Source organism: Cydia pomonella, chromosome 9 (genome assembly GCF_033807575.1).
Source record: "Cydia pomonella isolate Wapato2018A chromosome 9, ilCydPomo1, whole genome shotgun sequence".
Classification (NCBI taxonomy): domain Eukaryota; kingdom Metazoa; phylum Arthropoda; class Insecta; order Lepidoptera; family Tortricidae; genus Cydia; species Cydia pomonella.
The window spans coordinates 15,870,955-15,889,229 of NC_084711.1; the positions used below are offsets into that span (position 1 = coordinate 15,870,955).

At 39.1% G+C, this 18,275-nt stretch overlaps 1 protein-coding gene across 1 annotated transcript in view; it reads left to right on the plus strand.

The window, feature by feature from the left end:
• The first annotated feature begins 1,525 nt into the window (after window positions 1-1,525).
• Window positions 1,526-18,275, plus strand: part of LOC133521483 (receptor-type tyrosine-protein phosphatase N2) — a 38,448-nt gene continuing 21,698 nt past the window's right edge. The window contains 2 exon segments of the mRNA XM_061856472.1: window positions 1,526-1,975; window positions 17,549-17,632. Coding sequence (XP_061712456.1) covers window positions 17,554-17,632 — 79 coding nt within the window. The 5' untranslated portion in view covers window positions 1,526-1,975; window positions 17,549-17,553.

Genomic DNA, 18,275 nt, shown 5'->3' on the forward strand with positions numbered 1-18,275 from the left:
CCTCACCACTTGTTATATCAGAATCGGGATCCTACTGTATATAGTATAAAGCATGCTTTAATCACTTATGGTGGATATCCTAAGGTCCAGGAGGTTCGTGTTCTTCTCTCACTCCCACTGAGCCTAAGCATGAGCGAAGCTGGATGAAGGTGGATGTGTGTGCTCGGAACCGTGGATGTCATGGTTTTATTTATTTATTTATACAAGGAATTCCAAGGAATTAAACTTTTAAGATAGTAGTACAGAGCCAATTACAGGAACTCACAAATAGGAACTGTAAGTATATATAATTACAAAATACACACTAGATACAAAAGCACATGTGACACAAGATATTACAATATGAAATATATCAAGGTTACAATTAATAAAAAAGAGAGACCAAGAAATAGATATGAGCAATAAGCAAGAACACTTATAACTTATGAAATTACACTAAGATAAACAACTTATATTCGCATTTAGATGAACAACATGGACCGGGCTCAAATACATTAAAGTTACAGATCACACTCCATAGCATACCACCACCTGCAACATGTTATTTAGAAGCACTGATTGACTAGATTGCGCCTTACACTAGGGATTGAGCAATTAAAAACGTCAATATCTAGATCCTTTGACAAATTATTCAAGTTACAAGTTAAGTTGCGAGTTTTACAAGCTTTTATTTAGTTTCACCTGTCCCTTTGTTTGTCTGTAATCAAATCTTGCAAGTTAAATTTGATCCAATTCCCGGCATCCGATTGAGCTGAAAATTTGCATACATATGTAAGTCGGGTGACAATGCAATATTATGGTACCATCGAGCTGATCTGATGATGGAGAAAAGAGGTGGACATAGGAACTCTGTGATAAAACAACGCAACCTACTTAATTGTGTAATTATCATTGTCATCTTAACTTTTCTGTAACGAAGTACTTAGTCGTAGAGCATCGAGCATTTTGAATACTTACCTAACCTATATTAGAAAACTACTCACATCTAAATAAAGTATTGGTTGTAATTTTTTGTGTTCGGCAGATAAAAGGATATGATTAGAAATGGAGCTGGAAAGGCCAAGGCTACGCCAGAAATACCTACGAAAAAGCTCAAGAACCTAACTATAAGAGCCTTTCAGACTCAAGTACTACGAAGCTACGCGGAATGCTACGAATCGTAGAGGTATCTACATAAACATGTTTAATACGTAGATAATAATAGATATAACATGTCTATCGTGTTTTATCAAAATAATTAGTCTAAGGGCCAAGGACATTAAAGGCACTAGTAACTTAAAGTGACAGGCACTGAACCGAATGTAACACAAAACCGCGTTATCGTAACTCTACCACACAGAAATATCTATAACACCTACATTTGAAAATTCATTGAATTGTGTACCTTATTCTCACGCAATAGGGTACAGAATTGATTTACTTTTTAAATGAAGATACTGCATTTAGGCTAAAAGTGTCAGAACAACGTCATTAACATTCGGGCGCTGTTTACGCGATAACCGGCGTGTGGGCGACACCCGGCTAAGTACTAGGACACGCTCAAACAAGAATTCCACCCGACCTTAGTATTCCCATTAAAACAGTAAAACGGCGCAGTAATCGTGGGCTAGGTATTTTACCCACAATATCTGCCAGAGCCATATTTTTTCACCGCCGCTTTTATCGCGCCAGCATTATTAGTGTCCAAGTGAAGTGTTTCGAGAGGCTCAGTGCTAATATCGCGTTATCGAATGATGATTGGTGTATAACATAGAATCGGAACGTTATGTGGGCGGTGGAACCGCCGCATGTGAATGGACCGCTCTCGGATCGATAGAGCTCAGTGCGCAGGCCCGCCTTAACAGAACACAGCTGGTGGCTTCGCATCCTTCCTCCAACACTTCCACGAACTCAACCGCGTCTCAGTGCCTGTTGTGAAAATTAAAGTGCCTGGCAGATTGAGGATATGTTCGCGACCTCTTGGCGGCTCTAAACGGTGCGTACACCATACCCTAGGCCACACAAACATGCCCGCTCCACAGCTTTCAGCCGCACTTCAGAGTCGCCATTACCAATTATTTCGACGCGAAACCTGTTACACGACCCCTTAACTAATTATTATTATGTGGACGCGTTTGTTTATCATCCATAAACCTATTAGTGAGATCATTTTGCTTTAATATAGGCATACGAGATTCGTAATCCTCAACCATACATATAAATTTACGTATTTTGTTATGCGTTACGTTGGAATTGAATACTTTGTCGATAATCTGGGTTATTAATAGAAGTAGGGTTTAGGGATTGTTGTACTGCCTAATATAATTAGCATACGTTCTTTTTGTATTGTATGAAAATGGAAGAAATACTTCGTATTAATGTAGGCAGTGGTTTGGATTGTGTGGGAGGAAAAGGGCATGGGTATCTACGTCAGTGGACCCGGACCGACGTACGTCACGCGCGGGTCGCTGTCAAACAGCTCTTGAAAGATTTATGGATTTCTATTGAATACCACATTGTATTAACCCGGTAAAGAAACTTTCACACGCTTTGTTTAAAATTTAACTGGATGCATTTTGTTATGTACTACTATTTTAGTAAAAAAAAAAACAAAAGTAGGTAGCCTGCAGGTTGTTTAGGTAGTCCCAATTAGAGATAATGGGCAAGGCGCAGGCCAAAACGACTGCTCATATTTCACAGAATAATCTGAAATCGGAAACTTGAATTACATTTATATAGAATTTATGACTATCCTTACAGCCAAAAACCTCCATTAATGCAATAACAAGGAATCAGGTTCATTGCTAAACGAAGAGGAGATGCCTATAGCAAATATTACTAGACATTTTCAAATAACCGTATCATGCGTATTTTGGAAGCTAAGTAATTCATTTCCTTATTTTTGAACGTTTTTAGTTATACCTAGTGATAATACCTGTTTACTTACCTATTACCTACACTACATACAGGTATAGTCTGTGTTTTATAAGTAGATAATTTATAATTATTAGGTACGTACCTATTGATGTCGTTTTTAGAATCCTGAAGTTTATTTTTAACGATACCAAAAGGACTTAGGTTTTTAAGAAAACTTTGATAACATTTGAAAAAATCAAACTATGGAAACGCGTTTATCGAATTTAAAATACATCCGAGTTTTCGGTTTTTTTTAGTTTTTATTATACGCGATAAACCTAATCCGTTTCCATGAACGGGAGTAAAATTGTACATCTTTTTACTAAGAAAAGAAAACTTTTTGTAATAACTCATAAACGGATTGATCGGTCTTTATCGCTATAATTTTCAGTGAAAGTGTTTATTAAAATTTTGTTTTACGATTTTTTTGACCCAAGGTTCTAGAGGAGGGGGGTAATTTGGGGGACATAATTTTTTGCTTTCGGAGCGATTATTTCCGAAAATATTCATTTTATCAAATAATGTGATTTTGGAGAACTATCCAACGATACCCCATACCACTGGATCAAAGTGAAAAAGATTAAAAAACTGTCGCCATACATGATTTATGTGTCCTTGCCAAAATGTAGCTTTATAGCACTAACGATCACGGAGCAAAGCCGCGGACGGACGGACAGATGGACAGGACGAAACTATAAGGGTTTCTAGGTGACTACGAAACCCTAAAAATATGTTTCAGCTTCATTAGTCCCTATTAAAATAAATGAAAAAAGACCCAAGTATCTACCTACACACCTAGTTGAATCTGATTAAGAAAACTTCTCTCAGTCGTTCTATTTTTAATCAATTCATTTTCATTTTAGTTTTCAGTTAGAACTACGTCCATCACAGAAAATTCTAGGACTCTGCTTAATGAAAGTTCGAAGTAGCCAGACAATCCACTCATTATTTACAACGATCGATAATGCTATTAGCTTATTTATAGATGTAATGATACCGTATAAAATCCGCATGCAACTATTGATCGACGACTAGGTAGCTTTTAATTTATTACCTCGTGCAACTTCATTAAGGTGTTCAAGTCGCTGCGAGTTATCCGAGTGACTTGATTTAATATCCAGCTAAGTTATTTCTACCTACTTAGTAGAGTCAGGTAAAGCCCGACGATCTTTGTCAAGAGGGCGCTGTTATTCTCATGTATAGGATGACAGTTCAGTTTATTATGAAAAAAATAGTTCCAGTGAAATTCCGCAACATGGCAGGTGATCATATATTACTGATCAGGCTTTACTTAAATAGGTAACTGCTTAAGCTTTGTCTGAAATTCACATGTGTAAAGGGTACATTATAATTATATAATAACGCAATTTTAAGTTACATGAACTTCTGGTTGATCTCCATAACGGTGATGGCGTCTCGAGATATTTTTTTATTGTTTTCCGCTCATTAATCTTATACCTTTAGAGGAGCAATTTTTACTACATAATCATCATCAATTTGATGGAAGCCGTATTAAAAAAATTAAGTTATAATTTAATGTATAAAAATATATAATTTTGTTAAATGCAAGTTTTCTGTTATGAAAGGTTGCAAACTTGTTCGCGAGTGCAAGCCAAGGATTTCCAAGTTAAAGCACAAGTCAAGCGAGTAAGTTAAAAATTTGAATAATCACCATGAGTCTCTTGGTATGCCTACTAGTGATACTGTTACAGAATTTTTCGCTTGCTTAGTCTCGAATAAGTGAAATATTCTAAAATTGATCACAAGCTTATGTAAAAAGTGGAATTTAGATCGTTGCAAGGGTTTTAAGGCAGGAGAGGTTTAAATACTAATGTCGAGTGAAATACCTACGAAATTATTCACCCCACCAATAAATAATAATGTATGTATGTATATTCTTTATTGTACATAGAAAAACAAATACGAGAAACAAAGTTACAAAGAGAATTAAATAAAACAAAGGCGAACTAATCCCTACTCGTATTTACTTAATTAAGTATGACATAATATAAATAAATATATACGAAGTACCCTCAAGAAATATTACTGAAGTTTATAATTCGCCGTGTTTTTTTAAATGCATATGTGTTTTCCACTTTTTTCATTCTTTTTTTTAGCTTAATTTCCCTAATACTTTTTTGTGTAAATTATGTATGTTTATCCTATAAATTGTGTATGTATTTATATCCTCTACTGTCTGGTACCTTGTTGTACATATTGCGGCATTTGTCACCCTCTTCTCACTCTCTCCTCTCATCTACTCAAAGGTTACCTGGAAGAGATCCCTTGAAGGGATAAGTTCGCCTTTGTACTTAACTTTTCCTAATTGTAAGTTCCTTTTATTATGTGTTTTTGTACGATAAAGAGTTTACTACTACTACTACTACTACTATTTTACTTTCCTCGTATTCGAAATGACAAGCAGAGTGTTTAACTCGGTTCATCCCTTGGTTAACCATCTACTATTTCGTATGCGCGTGTCTTATTGGATGGAATTGCGAGTGAAAGATTGGCGCTTGATCGAAAACGGTGACCGCTATCAGCAGGCGAAAAACTAAATCTTTCGAAGAGGTGGCGAAGCAGGATTGAATAAAACATTGAAAAGCAATGACAGGACATGCCCACCGACGACGGATCGGAAGCCAGCCAAGCTGAGTTCGGAAATGGGATACGTGATCAAACTTACGCAGGACGTAAATGTGATCTAAGATACCGATGTTTTGTCATCGCTCATGTTAGTCAAGCAGCTATTCACTGAAGTCCAAAAAAAGCAGTATCACCGTAATCTAATAAGGAAGTACATACATAATCTGATCTTTAGGTCGAATAGGGTCCGAGCTTTTTGAAGTTTTTTGCGGAAATCGCGAAGCTTCTGGTTGACGTAACTAGTGACTAGTGACCGAAGATCTGACGGCTTCCTCGCACAACGTATCATCATTGCGATACAACGAGGAAATGCAGCCTGCATTCTTGGCACAATGCCTCAATGGAATATTTTAAATTTAAGCTAGTTATTCATTTAGTTTAGTATTTGTACAGTTACCTACTGTAATACCTCTGTAGGTATATATCTATTATGTAAATAAAGATTTGTGTTCATTCATAAGGGAAGTAATATCGAGCAAGCAAGGGTTATTTTAGTTTGAGGAGGAAGGCAATTTTGCACATGCCTCAGTGAGTGGAGAGAGGCAAAATAGTACATTGTGCAACGAGGGGGGTAAGTGAAACATTGGATACGAGGGTGGTAATTAAAGACCCGAGTTTGCAATATTCTTACCCCCGGAGTTACACACCATGGTTTTCATCACGCTTGCGAAGAAAAAAGTAATTTTTAACGAAATAATTCTTAAATACGGTGACATATCAAACATTCGTCTGCCATTTTGTAATTTCTTGGCAGGTGAAGCATTGAAGGCACAGACCTATTCGGCATTCAGCCACGTTTTAATCAAGTCTTTCTGCAGGAAATTACAACAGGGATCGCCTTCCTTTGTTTCAAAGGAAAAATAAACGATGTTTTATTGTTATATTTATATAGTTACGTGTCGCTTCGTTGCGGATTCTCTTGTCTGAGATAATAATTAAGTAGGAGCTCGAAATGAGGTATTTTATTGTTTTTAATGACTGTTCATAAACTGGCTGACAATGCGTGAAATAATAGGGGAGAAGTAATGTAACATAAGGAGTGAAACGAAGGAGCCAGATACTGAAAGATTCACTTGTGTATTTTAGTGGTTTCAGAGGTTTTTTATATGACAAAAATGTTTTTTGGTAACGGGAAATTAGTATTTGCACAAAAAGAGCTCATATAAAATTTGTTCGGAAACCACAGAAGTGATTAAAAGCCTGTTTCAGTACCTTGCTTCGTCATGCCACTTCCCCCTGCCACTTTTGTAACTGTAATATTATCACCAAAACCGAATTCCAAATTCGAATTCGAACCGAACCGTCGCCACGAGCGGCTCGCCCTAAGGAGCGCTTGTGCAGTGCACTCACATAAATAATCATAATGAAATAATAGTACCTAATTAATATAATACTACTTATTCATAATAAATGTATCTATCGTAAAACAAGTCAATAATAATTAAAAAACGATTTATTATTATAGTTCATAAAAGTTCATAGACTACTTATATGTATAGGTTCTATGACTACTCGCCTACTGCTATAATTTCATACGTAACGCGCAAAGCGGAGCGCTCTGGATTGCACTCCTATGAAAAATGATTTAGTACATTGAATCAATAGGAAATTCCATAAGAGCGAAAGAGAAGTTTCGCCACAGTTCCGCACGTGAAACAGAAGATGTGCTATGAAGAAAGACGTAAAATTGGAGCGGCGCGCCGAGCCCGTTTGACTTTGCGCCCTCTGGACGAATGTGCGTGCATTCCACGCGCCATGTTGTCATTTATTTGCAATACCAATACCTTTTACCTTAGTATTTTTAAAGTACGCGCGGGAATGCAATTTTGGCTTTTTTCATTCTAAATAATTAGACAAGAATTCAAAAGGTGAGTGTTCATAATTTGTTTGTGGTAATGTGTTTAAAAATGAATGAATACCTATATATAATGTGACATTCATAAAAGAATGTAAAAAAACTTTACAAAATCGACTTGAGTTGGATGCAAAAGGATGACCTTCAACTTTCGTAAAAATGTTTGGACCGAAACCGGTGTACAATGTAGCACATATGTCCATAAAAATATAATCACGAACCCATTTGTTAAATGAAGTGCAATTGACGTCTATCGGTCGTCAAGATATTCGTAAAACATTAGATTATATTGCGCATACTTACCCAAAATCTATAAGAGATTTCAATGACCGGGTGGACGAAAACTGATATCTATAGGTATTTTGCGAGGGTTAATAAATAGATTGTGTAGTTTTAGTTTTTTCTTTAATGTAAGTGAACACCTGTAATATATAGTCACCAGCCGCCCCTGGTCGTCGCCCTTACAGGCTTACATGTCACGTGAAGGTTACAAAATTCGTAACCTAATACGTTTATAAAAGCTTAGGTATTCTATTTATTACTCGACTACTAACGCTTTCTTTAATTAGTTAGACGCAACCATCATAACTTCAATAGGCTGGAATAAAGAATCCACATTTAATTTTGTGGGCCTGTTTTTAGGGTTCCGTAGTCAACTCCGTGTCCGTCCGCGGCCTTGCTCCGTGATCGTTAGTGCTAAAGACTGCAATTTGCACAAATCATGCATAGCGACATAACGGTTAAATAGATAAAAACTATTCTTTTTTTAATCCTTTTTAAATATTTGTTGTTGTCTTTTGTATAGGTCGTTTTTATAAGTTGGATAGGTCTTTTAACGAATAAGGGTATCCAATGGCAATTTTTTGAAATAGTGAATATTTTCTGAAATAATCGCTCCGAGATAAAATAAAATGTGAGTATGTGAAATAAATAAAATATGTATGGGTCCAAACAATATGAAAAAATCTTGAAATAAAAGTTTAACAAGTACTTTCAATGTAAACTATAATGAACATGATGGGTCCAGCCAGCCGTGTTTGAATTATTGCAGTAAGTCTTCATCGAATTACTTAGGTATTGCAAAAGGCATCGTACTGTAAATTATAATATGTTTCAAGGCGGCTTCTACTCATGCGTGACGTCACGTTTGGGTACCGTCAAGTAAGAGGTGTTTTGTGTGTTGAGTACAAAGAATATAATACTCACTGTTGAGTATGATAATTTGATGGTAATTTCTTACTTTTGTATTACTTTAATGCAATGAGTCTAGGGTTCCAAATCTGATCTCCGATTTTACGGGAAAACTGCATTGAAAATACGTTACTCGAGGTCAAAATACGGGATAGGCCGTTTTTAGGGTTCCGTAGTCAAATGGCAAAAAACGGAACCCTTATAGATTCGTCATGTCCGTCTGTCTGTCCGATTATGTCACCGCCACTTTTTTCCGAAACTATAAGAGCTATACTGTTCAAACTTGGTAAGTAGATGTATTCTATGAACCGCATTAGGATGTTTACACAAAAATAGAAAAAAAAACAATAAATTTTGGGGGTTCCCCATACTTATAACTGAAACTCAAAAAAACTTTTTTCATCAAACCCATACGTGTGGGGTATCTATGGATAGGTCTTTAAAAATGATATTGAGGTTTCTAATATCATTTTTTTCTAAGCTGAGTAGTTTGCGCGAGAGACACTTCCAAAGTGGTAAAATGTGTCCCCCCCCCCCCCCCCCCCCCGTAACTTCTACAATAACAATGAAAAATCACAAAAAAAATATATGATATACATTGCCATGCAAACTTCCACCGAAAATTGGTTTGAACGAGATCTAGTAAGTAGTTTTTTTTTAATACGTCATAAAATTTTGAAAAAAAATTTTTTTTCAACAAACCCATACGTGTGGGGTATCTATGGATAGGTCTTCAAAAATGATGTTTAGGTTCCTACTATCATTTTTTTCTAAACTGAATAGTTTGCGCGAGAGACACTTCCAAAGTGAAAAAAATGTGTGCCCCCCCCCCCCCTGTAACTTCTAAAATAACAGAATGAAAAATCTAAAAAAAATATATGATATACATTACCATGCAAACTTCCACCGAAAATTGGTTTGAAGGAGATCTAGTAAGTAGTTTTTTTTAATACGTCGGATGATGGTACGGAACCCTTCATGGGCGAGTCCGACTCGCACTTGGCCGCTTTTTTATTAAACATTAACATTATTTTTTTGTTACTAAAATTTACCATAATCAATTAAATAACCTATACAATGACTAAATTTCTTAATGTAAGACTTTAAAAAACAATATTAAATCGGATAGCGCGGTGTTCACCGCTGTGTGCCGGTGTGCAAGAAAATGAATATTGTTCGAATAAGTATTTTTATCATTAAATGCAATTCTTTTTCTTGGTCCTCGCCTTATCCCGTTACGCGGGGTCCGCTTTCGTGATTTTAAGACGCAATCTATTCCGCTGTTTTGCATCGTCGGCAGGCAGGCCACATTCTTTCATGTCCTGGACGTTGGTCATCCACGTAGTCTGTGGCCTGCCATTCCCTCTCTCTTGTGTAGTCATGGAAAGACACTTTTTAACAATATGGTCGTCGTATCTACGCTGCACATTCCCAAACCATCTCAGTCTAGTCTCAGTTATTTTCTCTGTAATAGATGCAACTTTGAAACTCCCCCTTATATGTTCATGGCGCACTTTATCTTTAAGTGTAATGTTACTCCACCCGCCCAGCGCAGTATACGCATTTCCGTGGTATGAAGTTTTTGTTCTTATTTTTTCTTCATAGCCCAGGTTTCACTACCGTAGAGTAAAATTGGTCTTACAGTGGTTTTATAAACCTTACCTTTGGTTCTTATTGGCATCTTGGGGTCGCATAAGACTCCTGTTAAGGTGCGCCATTTATTCCACCCACATGTAGTTCTGTGCTATGTGTAATGTCGGCGGTTATCGATCCGTCTTCTGCGAGAACAGAGGGCCTACCGCGAACCACGTTCGACGTGTTGCCTCCCTGTCACGCTTACGTACGAATTTACAAGTGCGACAGAGAGGCATCACGTCGATCGTGGTTCGCGGTAGGCCCTCTGAGCCTATAATATTTACTCCAGGCAAGGCCTTACCGTCTAGTATGACGTCTACGCTCGACAGGCTTAACTCATCGGGACTGAAGTTGCAGACCATGTATTCGGTCTTTGTTCTGCTTATGCGCAACCCATTCGATTCAAGAGATTCCTTCCACTGATCCAGATTTTCTTGTATACCGACTACAATTGTATACCGAGTTGTATACCGATTTCTTGTATACTGTCGGAGATCAGAGCCACATCATCTGCATATAGGAGATTCCACGGCGTAGGTTTCTGAATTTTATCAGTAACATAGTTCATGGTGATATTAAATAGCAATGGAAACAGCGCACTTCCTTGATGATGAACTCCTGCTTTGATGTCTAAGCTGGTTGACATACCGGGCCGGACTTCTTACACTGGTCTGCACGTTTCGATACATGTCCATTAATAGTCAACATGGCATTCGGGTGCATTCTGAGCTCTCAGAACTTGCCATATGATCAAACGCTTTTTCGAGATCTATGAAGACCATCCATAAAGTTTGCTTGTTTACACGAGCCTTCTCCATTACCAATCTAATTGTGTGGATCGCGTCTGTGGTTCCACTTACGCGTAAGTCCACGCAGCGTCGGATAGGAGTCACAAATGTTCTCAATTACACTAAACACATCACACACACAAAACAACACTAAATAAATATAACTAACAGTGTTCACTTCTACACTTTTGCACAATGACACATTAGACAGTCAACAAACAGAATAGTCTTTAGTTGCTAGGTAACTTGTTCTTTTTTCAATATCTCCTCTCAACAAAGACCTATCTGTTGAGTTATTTTTCTCAACCTGGGTCTTGCAAGTGGCTTTGTGAACATATCAGCCAGTTGCTCTTCACTAGACACTTTAGCTATGGCAAGTTCTCCACTTGTAACCAGTTCTCTCACAAAGAAATGTCGGACTCGGATGTGTTTCGTTCGACGATGAAACTCCGGATTCTCAGCTAGCTTAATAGCTGCTTCATTGTCCACTCTTAGGCAAGGTATGTGCTTGAGGTCGGTTATACCACCGATGAGACGAGAGAGCCAAATCGATTCTCTTGCAGCCTCGCTCGCAGCTACAATTTCAGCTTCCGTAGTTGAAATAGCTACACTCGATTGCCTTTGGCTGAGCCAGGAAATAGCTCCTCCCGCATACATGCAAAGCACACCACTTGTGGATCTTCCAGTGTTAATGTCTCCTGCATGATCAGCATCACTATAGCATTCCAAATAACCCTTTTTGTGATCTTTATGATAGAGTACCCCCAAGTCTGGCGTAAATTGTAAATACCGCAAAATTCGCTTCAGCTTGATGCAATCTTGATCACTGGGATTTTCTAAACTTCGTGATACTACGCTGACAGCATAAGCGATATCAGGCCTGGTGCATACCATTAAGTAGGCCAAAGCTCCAACCATCTGTCTATAGTTGCTCAGCATGTAACTCCGGTCAACTTTGTCACAAAACATGCTGTCCTTTGCTATAGGCGTCGAGACTGGCTTACATGCATCCATCCCGAATCTGCGCAATATCTTATGAACGTACGAGGGTTGACAGATTTTTATATTATCTCCTCTGGTTTGTATCTCTACTCCTAAGAAGTAGGATGCTTCCTTTGTCGTTATCTTGAAACGACCAGACAGCTCTTTGACCAGTTCGTCTATTAGCTCCTTATTAGTGCCAGCGACCAAGCCGTCGTCAACGTATAGAGCTATAATAAGCTTTCCAGAACCCTTAGTGCGTGTCAGAAGGCATGGATCGGCGTCACTTGTTTCAAAACCAATCTCTTTGAGGAAATCCAAGATACATCGATTCCAACATCGTGGAGCCTGTTTCAAACCATAGAGGCTTTTCCGTAAAAGGCACACTTGACCAGAGCCATCATCATAGCCTTCTGGCTGTCTCATATAGATTTCGTCATCCAGGGAACCATACAAGAAGGCAGTTGCAACATCGAATTGCAGCATTGCCATTCCTTCACTTGCGGCTACGCTAATAACAGAGCGAACCGTCGCCATTCTTGTAACTGGACTGAAAGTTTGCTCGTAATCTATTCCTCTTTTTTGATAAAACCCTTTAATAACAAGTCTGGCCTTGTATTTTTCCACAGAACCGTCAGGGTTTAACTTTATGCGGAACACCCACTTACAAGGTATTGCTTTTCTTCCTTTCGGTAAGTTTTTCAGTTCCCATGTCTGATTTTCATTCAATGATGTCATTTCAGCATCCATAGCTGCTTTCCAAAATTCTTTTTCTGGGCTCAAAATGACGTCCTTTATAGAAGTCGGTTCCTGATAGTCAGAGTAGCCCATCTCTGCGTTCATAACAAAATCTTTGAATCTTTCAGGAGGGCGAAGAGTAGCACGATCTCTCAATATCATTCTTTCCGGTACCTCAAACTCTGTGCTTAAATGTTCATCTTGGTCTTCTCCAAGCAACATTTCTTCCGTAAATCTCGATCCTTGCTCATCGTTTGAAAGTAACATTTCTTCCAGATCTACTCCTTGCTCTTCGTTCCTCTCATCCTCCTCTAATTCAACAGAATCTTGTTGAACTGGCACTGGTAACTCTGGTAACGCATCTTCGAATTCATCTCCGCTAGCGGTAGGAACTTCAGGATAATCTACACCTTGGTCTCCTCTAAGACCAACCTCGTCACGCTGTATCACAGGAACAACCATGCTGTGATCTTCTTCAACGCCAAGTCTGTTACGTTGTTCTCTATCCTGGTCTAGCTCGTTTTGCGGTTTGTCGACAGATTTACGTACCTCCTTATGAAGAGGAATCTGGAAGTCAGTCGTTTCTTCTCCTCTTTCCGTGTCGTCTGAGTCTATTTTTGTTCGAATAGGTCTTTCGTCAAAAATAACGTCTCTTGACCTTACTAAGGAGTTCGTACCTTTGTTCCAGAGTCGGTAGCCATCATCGTTGTCATAGCCAATTAAGATGCACTTTGTTGCCTTTTTATGCATTTTCTTCCTTTTCTGCTTAGGAATATGTGCATAACACGTTGAGCCGATAACCCGTAGGTGTTTTATTTGAGGCTTTTTACCAAGCCACAGCTCGTAAGGTGACTTTACTCCATCTTTGGTCGGACCTGTCCTATTAAGAATATATACGGCAGTACTCACCATTTCAGCCCACAAAACCTGAGGGATTTCGTCGTGCGCGTGCATCATGGCTCGAGCTGACTCGACTATAGTCCTATTTTCTCGCTCGGAGCATCCGTTTTGTTCAGGAGTGTAAGGCATAATTAATCTTTGCTTAATTCCACTTGCCTTCAACAAATCCTTCACTCTCTTGTCATCGTATTCACGACCATTGTCGCTGAGCAGCTCTTTCACCGTATGTCCAGCATTCTTAGCTTCAGACAACATCTCCTTGAGCTTTTCATATACGTCCGATTTGTTCTTCAAAAAATATACATACCGGTAACGTGTACATTCATCCTTGAATAAAACAAAATATCGATATCCAGAATTACTTCGTGCAAATGGACCACAGACATCAGAGTGCACCCGTTCTCCAGGCATAGTGGCTTTTTCACGAGTGCCAAACGGTTGTCTATGCGCTTTTCCAAAAATGCAACCTTCGCATAGCTCTCCACTCTTCACAGTCTTGATTCCTAATTCTTTTTCAATCAGTGTCTTAATGTGATTTTTGTCTTGATGTCCCATATGCTCGTGGTACAATTGAAGCACGTCTTTATCCTCAACAAGGTTTAAGTCAGCAACTGGCTGTATGGCTTTACAAACCAATTTGTATAGCCCTCCATATCTTTGCCTTGTTCCTGTCATAACAACCTTCCCGTTGATAGTCATGGAGCACTGTGTAACCTTTGACTCAAACAGGCTATTTGTATTCCTGTCCTGGGTACTGAGCACTGAAAAAAGGTTTTTGCTAATTTTTGGTACATACCACACGTCTCTTAAGTACAGGTCATGCGTCTTTTTATTGACCGTGGCCTTCACATGAATTGTACCTTGTCCCACAGCTCCAATGACATTACCATCAGCTGTTGTGACGGTATGCGGTTCTCCAAAGTGCTCAAAGTCTGTATAAAGGTCACTGCGCATAGTGACATGGTGCGTAGCCCCGTTATCTACATACCAGCCCTCACTATCTGCGATAGAGTCAATCGAGCTCAATGTGAGCAGCATCATATTGGTGCTTGTTGACTTCTTCTGAGTGTCCCTCTTTGCTTGCGTCGGACAATCCTTCTTCAAGTGACCTACCTCTTTGCAGACGAAACACTTAAATTTACTTGCAGGTTTCTTTGCATCTTTCGATGTGTCTCCTCTGGCTACCTTCTTGCCGATTCTCACAGTCAATGCCGTGCCGCTCGACTCTCCGTGAGTATCCTTAGCGAGAAGCGCCTTTTCATGTGCACAAAGCTGGCTCGTAATGTTTTCCACTGTCCGATCTTTTTTCGCCATCAATAGCCAACTCGATCTGAAGGCGAAAAATTTTTCTGGTAGAGTGTCCAGAATCTTGCAGATCAATAATACCTCAGGAAGTTCTGCTTGTTTTTCTTTAAGGAGTTCCTCTTTAAGTCTATGCCATAAATTCTTTAGTTTTGACACATGAGTTGCCATGTCGTCGGAGACTTCCTTCTTTAATTGGAAGAATTCAAGGCACAGATCATATAACCGATCCTCATTAGCACCCTCATATAGCCTGTGGAGTTCTTCCCAAACTTCCTTTGGTGTAGACAGCCTTATTACTTTGCCGAGTGTCTCATCAGTAATGTTAGTTGTTATCAAAAGTAGGGCTGTACTTTCCAACTTTAAAAACTCTTTTATTTCCGTGTTGTATGTTGCCAAAGCAGCAGCATGAGCAGCTGGCACAGCAACGGCATTTGCCGCATCACCTTCGCCACTGCCGACCAAGGGTCTAATTGGCCTTTGTGTGTTGCCCTCCACAATATCCATGAGTCCATGACCGCGGAGCAGCGCTAGCATGCGGTATTTCCATGAAACCCAATTGTGGTCGTCTAGTTTGGTGATCGAAATCTTTGACAACTCCATTTTATTTTCAAATTTCCGGCAGCTGGGCCCGTAACCACTTACGCGTAAGTCCACGCAGCGTCGGATAGGAGTCACAAATGTTCTCAATTACACTAAACACATCACACACACAAAACAACACTAAATAAATATAACTAACAGTGTTCACTTCTACACTTTTGCACAATGACACATTAGACAGTCAACAAACAGAATAGTCTTTAGTTGCTAGGTAACTTGTTCTTTTTTCAATAGTTCCTTTTCCCGCAGTAAAGCCAAACTGATTTTCTGTTAACTTTTTTATATGTAGAAGCGTTCACTAAGAACACGTTCCCAGATCTTGAGTGTGTGTGATGTGAGTTTTATGCCACGGAAGTTTGCTTATTCTCGAACATCGCCTTTGTTTTTATAAAATGGTAGCAGTACACCTTTTCTCCAAGAATCTGGCATGGTTTCACTGCTCAGGATATCGTTGAACAGCTTAGTGAGCCATATCACTCCGTCGTCGATTAGGGCTTTCCAGAGCTCGGCGGGTATATTATCTGGGCCTATCCCTTTACGATTTTTCATCTTGGAGATTGCTTTCTTGGCCTCTTCTGCAGTAATTTCGTTAACATGATGGCGACATGAGTGATTCATTTTCCGGTTGTCTTGAAAATTTTTGGTTAAGGAGTTCTTGGTGGTATTCGTACCATCTTTTACGAATGTCCTTATCATCGGTGACCATCGTGAAAACCCGTATTAATATTTTTGTTTTATTTCGTGAATGAATAACTATTGCGATAACCGAAGACAATATTAGTCTATTCAAGTACAGACAGCACACAAGCTTCAAGGAATTATAGCAGTGTCCCACCTTCGTCCCATAGCCCACGCTCGGTAGCTTACTTTTCCGCTTCCTCAGCTCGAAAATACACAGACCCTGTTGTGAGGAAAATACCACAAAATGTGTAGTTCAATCGGCGGAAGGGCTCTTCGTGTGTTAAAACCCTCGACACACTCAAAATTCCATTTTTCAAACCACTTGCAACGCTCGACACGCTCGTGGCACAATTTTGGACTCTTTCGCTTACTCGCGTATCAATATTAGCACAAGGTTGCCCCGTTCAAAAAATTAGCAATTTTTATTTGAAAGGGTCATATCTACTTCGCAGTTAGTGATCGTTATGGGTCTGAGCATTGGATCCTTGAGGAATCTAGGGAACTCTTCAAATTTTATAGGCAGTAGGCACCCCATAGTGATTTGGGTGTTTTGTAGGAGGTAACTCGTGCATTTTCTCTCGGAAAGGGATATTTGAAGAAATGGAACTGCCAATAAAACCCAAAAAAATATGTTATACTATAAGTCGGTAACCTATTGTTAAAGATTATGAAGGTATATTGTATGAACTATTAAGCGCGATTAAGTCACTACAACGGGACTTAAGCGGACACGGGAGCTGGAATTTAAATATTTCAGGTGATCCGAAAACTAGTGAGATAAGGACAATGCCAGATTAGGCGAAAAATCATGCGTATAAATCTCAAAAACGATTTCGTACTCGACTTTTCCCTCCTCCAAAACTTAACCAAATGTAACGAAATTTTGGTAATCAAATTATCTGTGTTGGACTGTTTTGCTTTTAAGGCTAATTGATTTCATTGCTCTTGCTTGAAAAACCACGAAGGAAACAGTCGAGTTCTTTTGTATGGAGAAATGACCACACCTGTAGCCTCTTAGTCGCGTAATGTATGTTTGTTTGTGTTTTAATTAATTTAAATTTACCTCCGACGTTTTGAGGACGGCGTTGGCCGTTGTAGTGAATAAAGTATGACTCACACTAGCGGGCCGGGGCCGGGCCGGAGCTTCCAACGCGTCGTTTCTTATGGAAAGCACCACGTGATCACAGATCAGCCGTCATAGAAAATGACGTGTCGAACACCTCGGCCCGGGCACGGGCCAGTCTAGCGTGTGTCATCCTTAATAATGAGTAAAAATTGTGAAAATTTAAATCACTGTATTGTATGAACTAATTTTCTTATTGTATTACGACAGATGTGATGAGCCGCCAGCGGCCGGCTCTGTGGGCGCTGGCGCTGCTCTGCACGCTGGCGCCCTCGCATGCCGATGGAAACATAGGTAAGAACCGTACACCTTATGCCTATAGGTAAGTTAGTAGTGGCTAATATTCAACCAAAAACGTCACTGACAGATCCGATCCAGACCGAATTAGGACAAATGCGCTTATGTTACAGAATGCGGCGTAAGTACATGGTGATAGCGTGATGCACATTTAAATCTTGTGTTTTAATATGAAACTTATATTCAGATTTTACATTCCTATTTGGTCCATAAAATGCTGCAGACCTTATTTTGAAGGCTACTTGGAACATAGTTACCTGCCAACTAAAGTAAGGTACTGACAACATTAAAGTTTAGTTATTACTTAGTTTAAAAAAATTAAGCTCTTTGGCCACATGTAGAGACATCTGATTGATTGATTGATTAATTATTTATTTATCAATAGTGGGTTTACAAAGAGGCCTTAAAACTATTCACAATATGTAACTTTATATGATTAATTTTAACAAGCAGAAACGTCTGCGAACGATGCTATTAAGCTTAGAATAAGTTAAAAAGTGGAAAAATACTGTCTTGGGTGACTTGAACTCACGGCCTCCGCGATCCAGAGGCCGTGAGTTCAAGTCTCACCCAAGACAGTATTTTTCCACTTTTAAATTTACTTCATATGATCTCCACATTGTGCCTACAAACTGGCTTA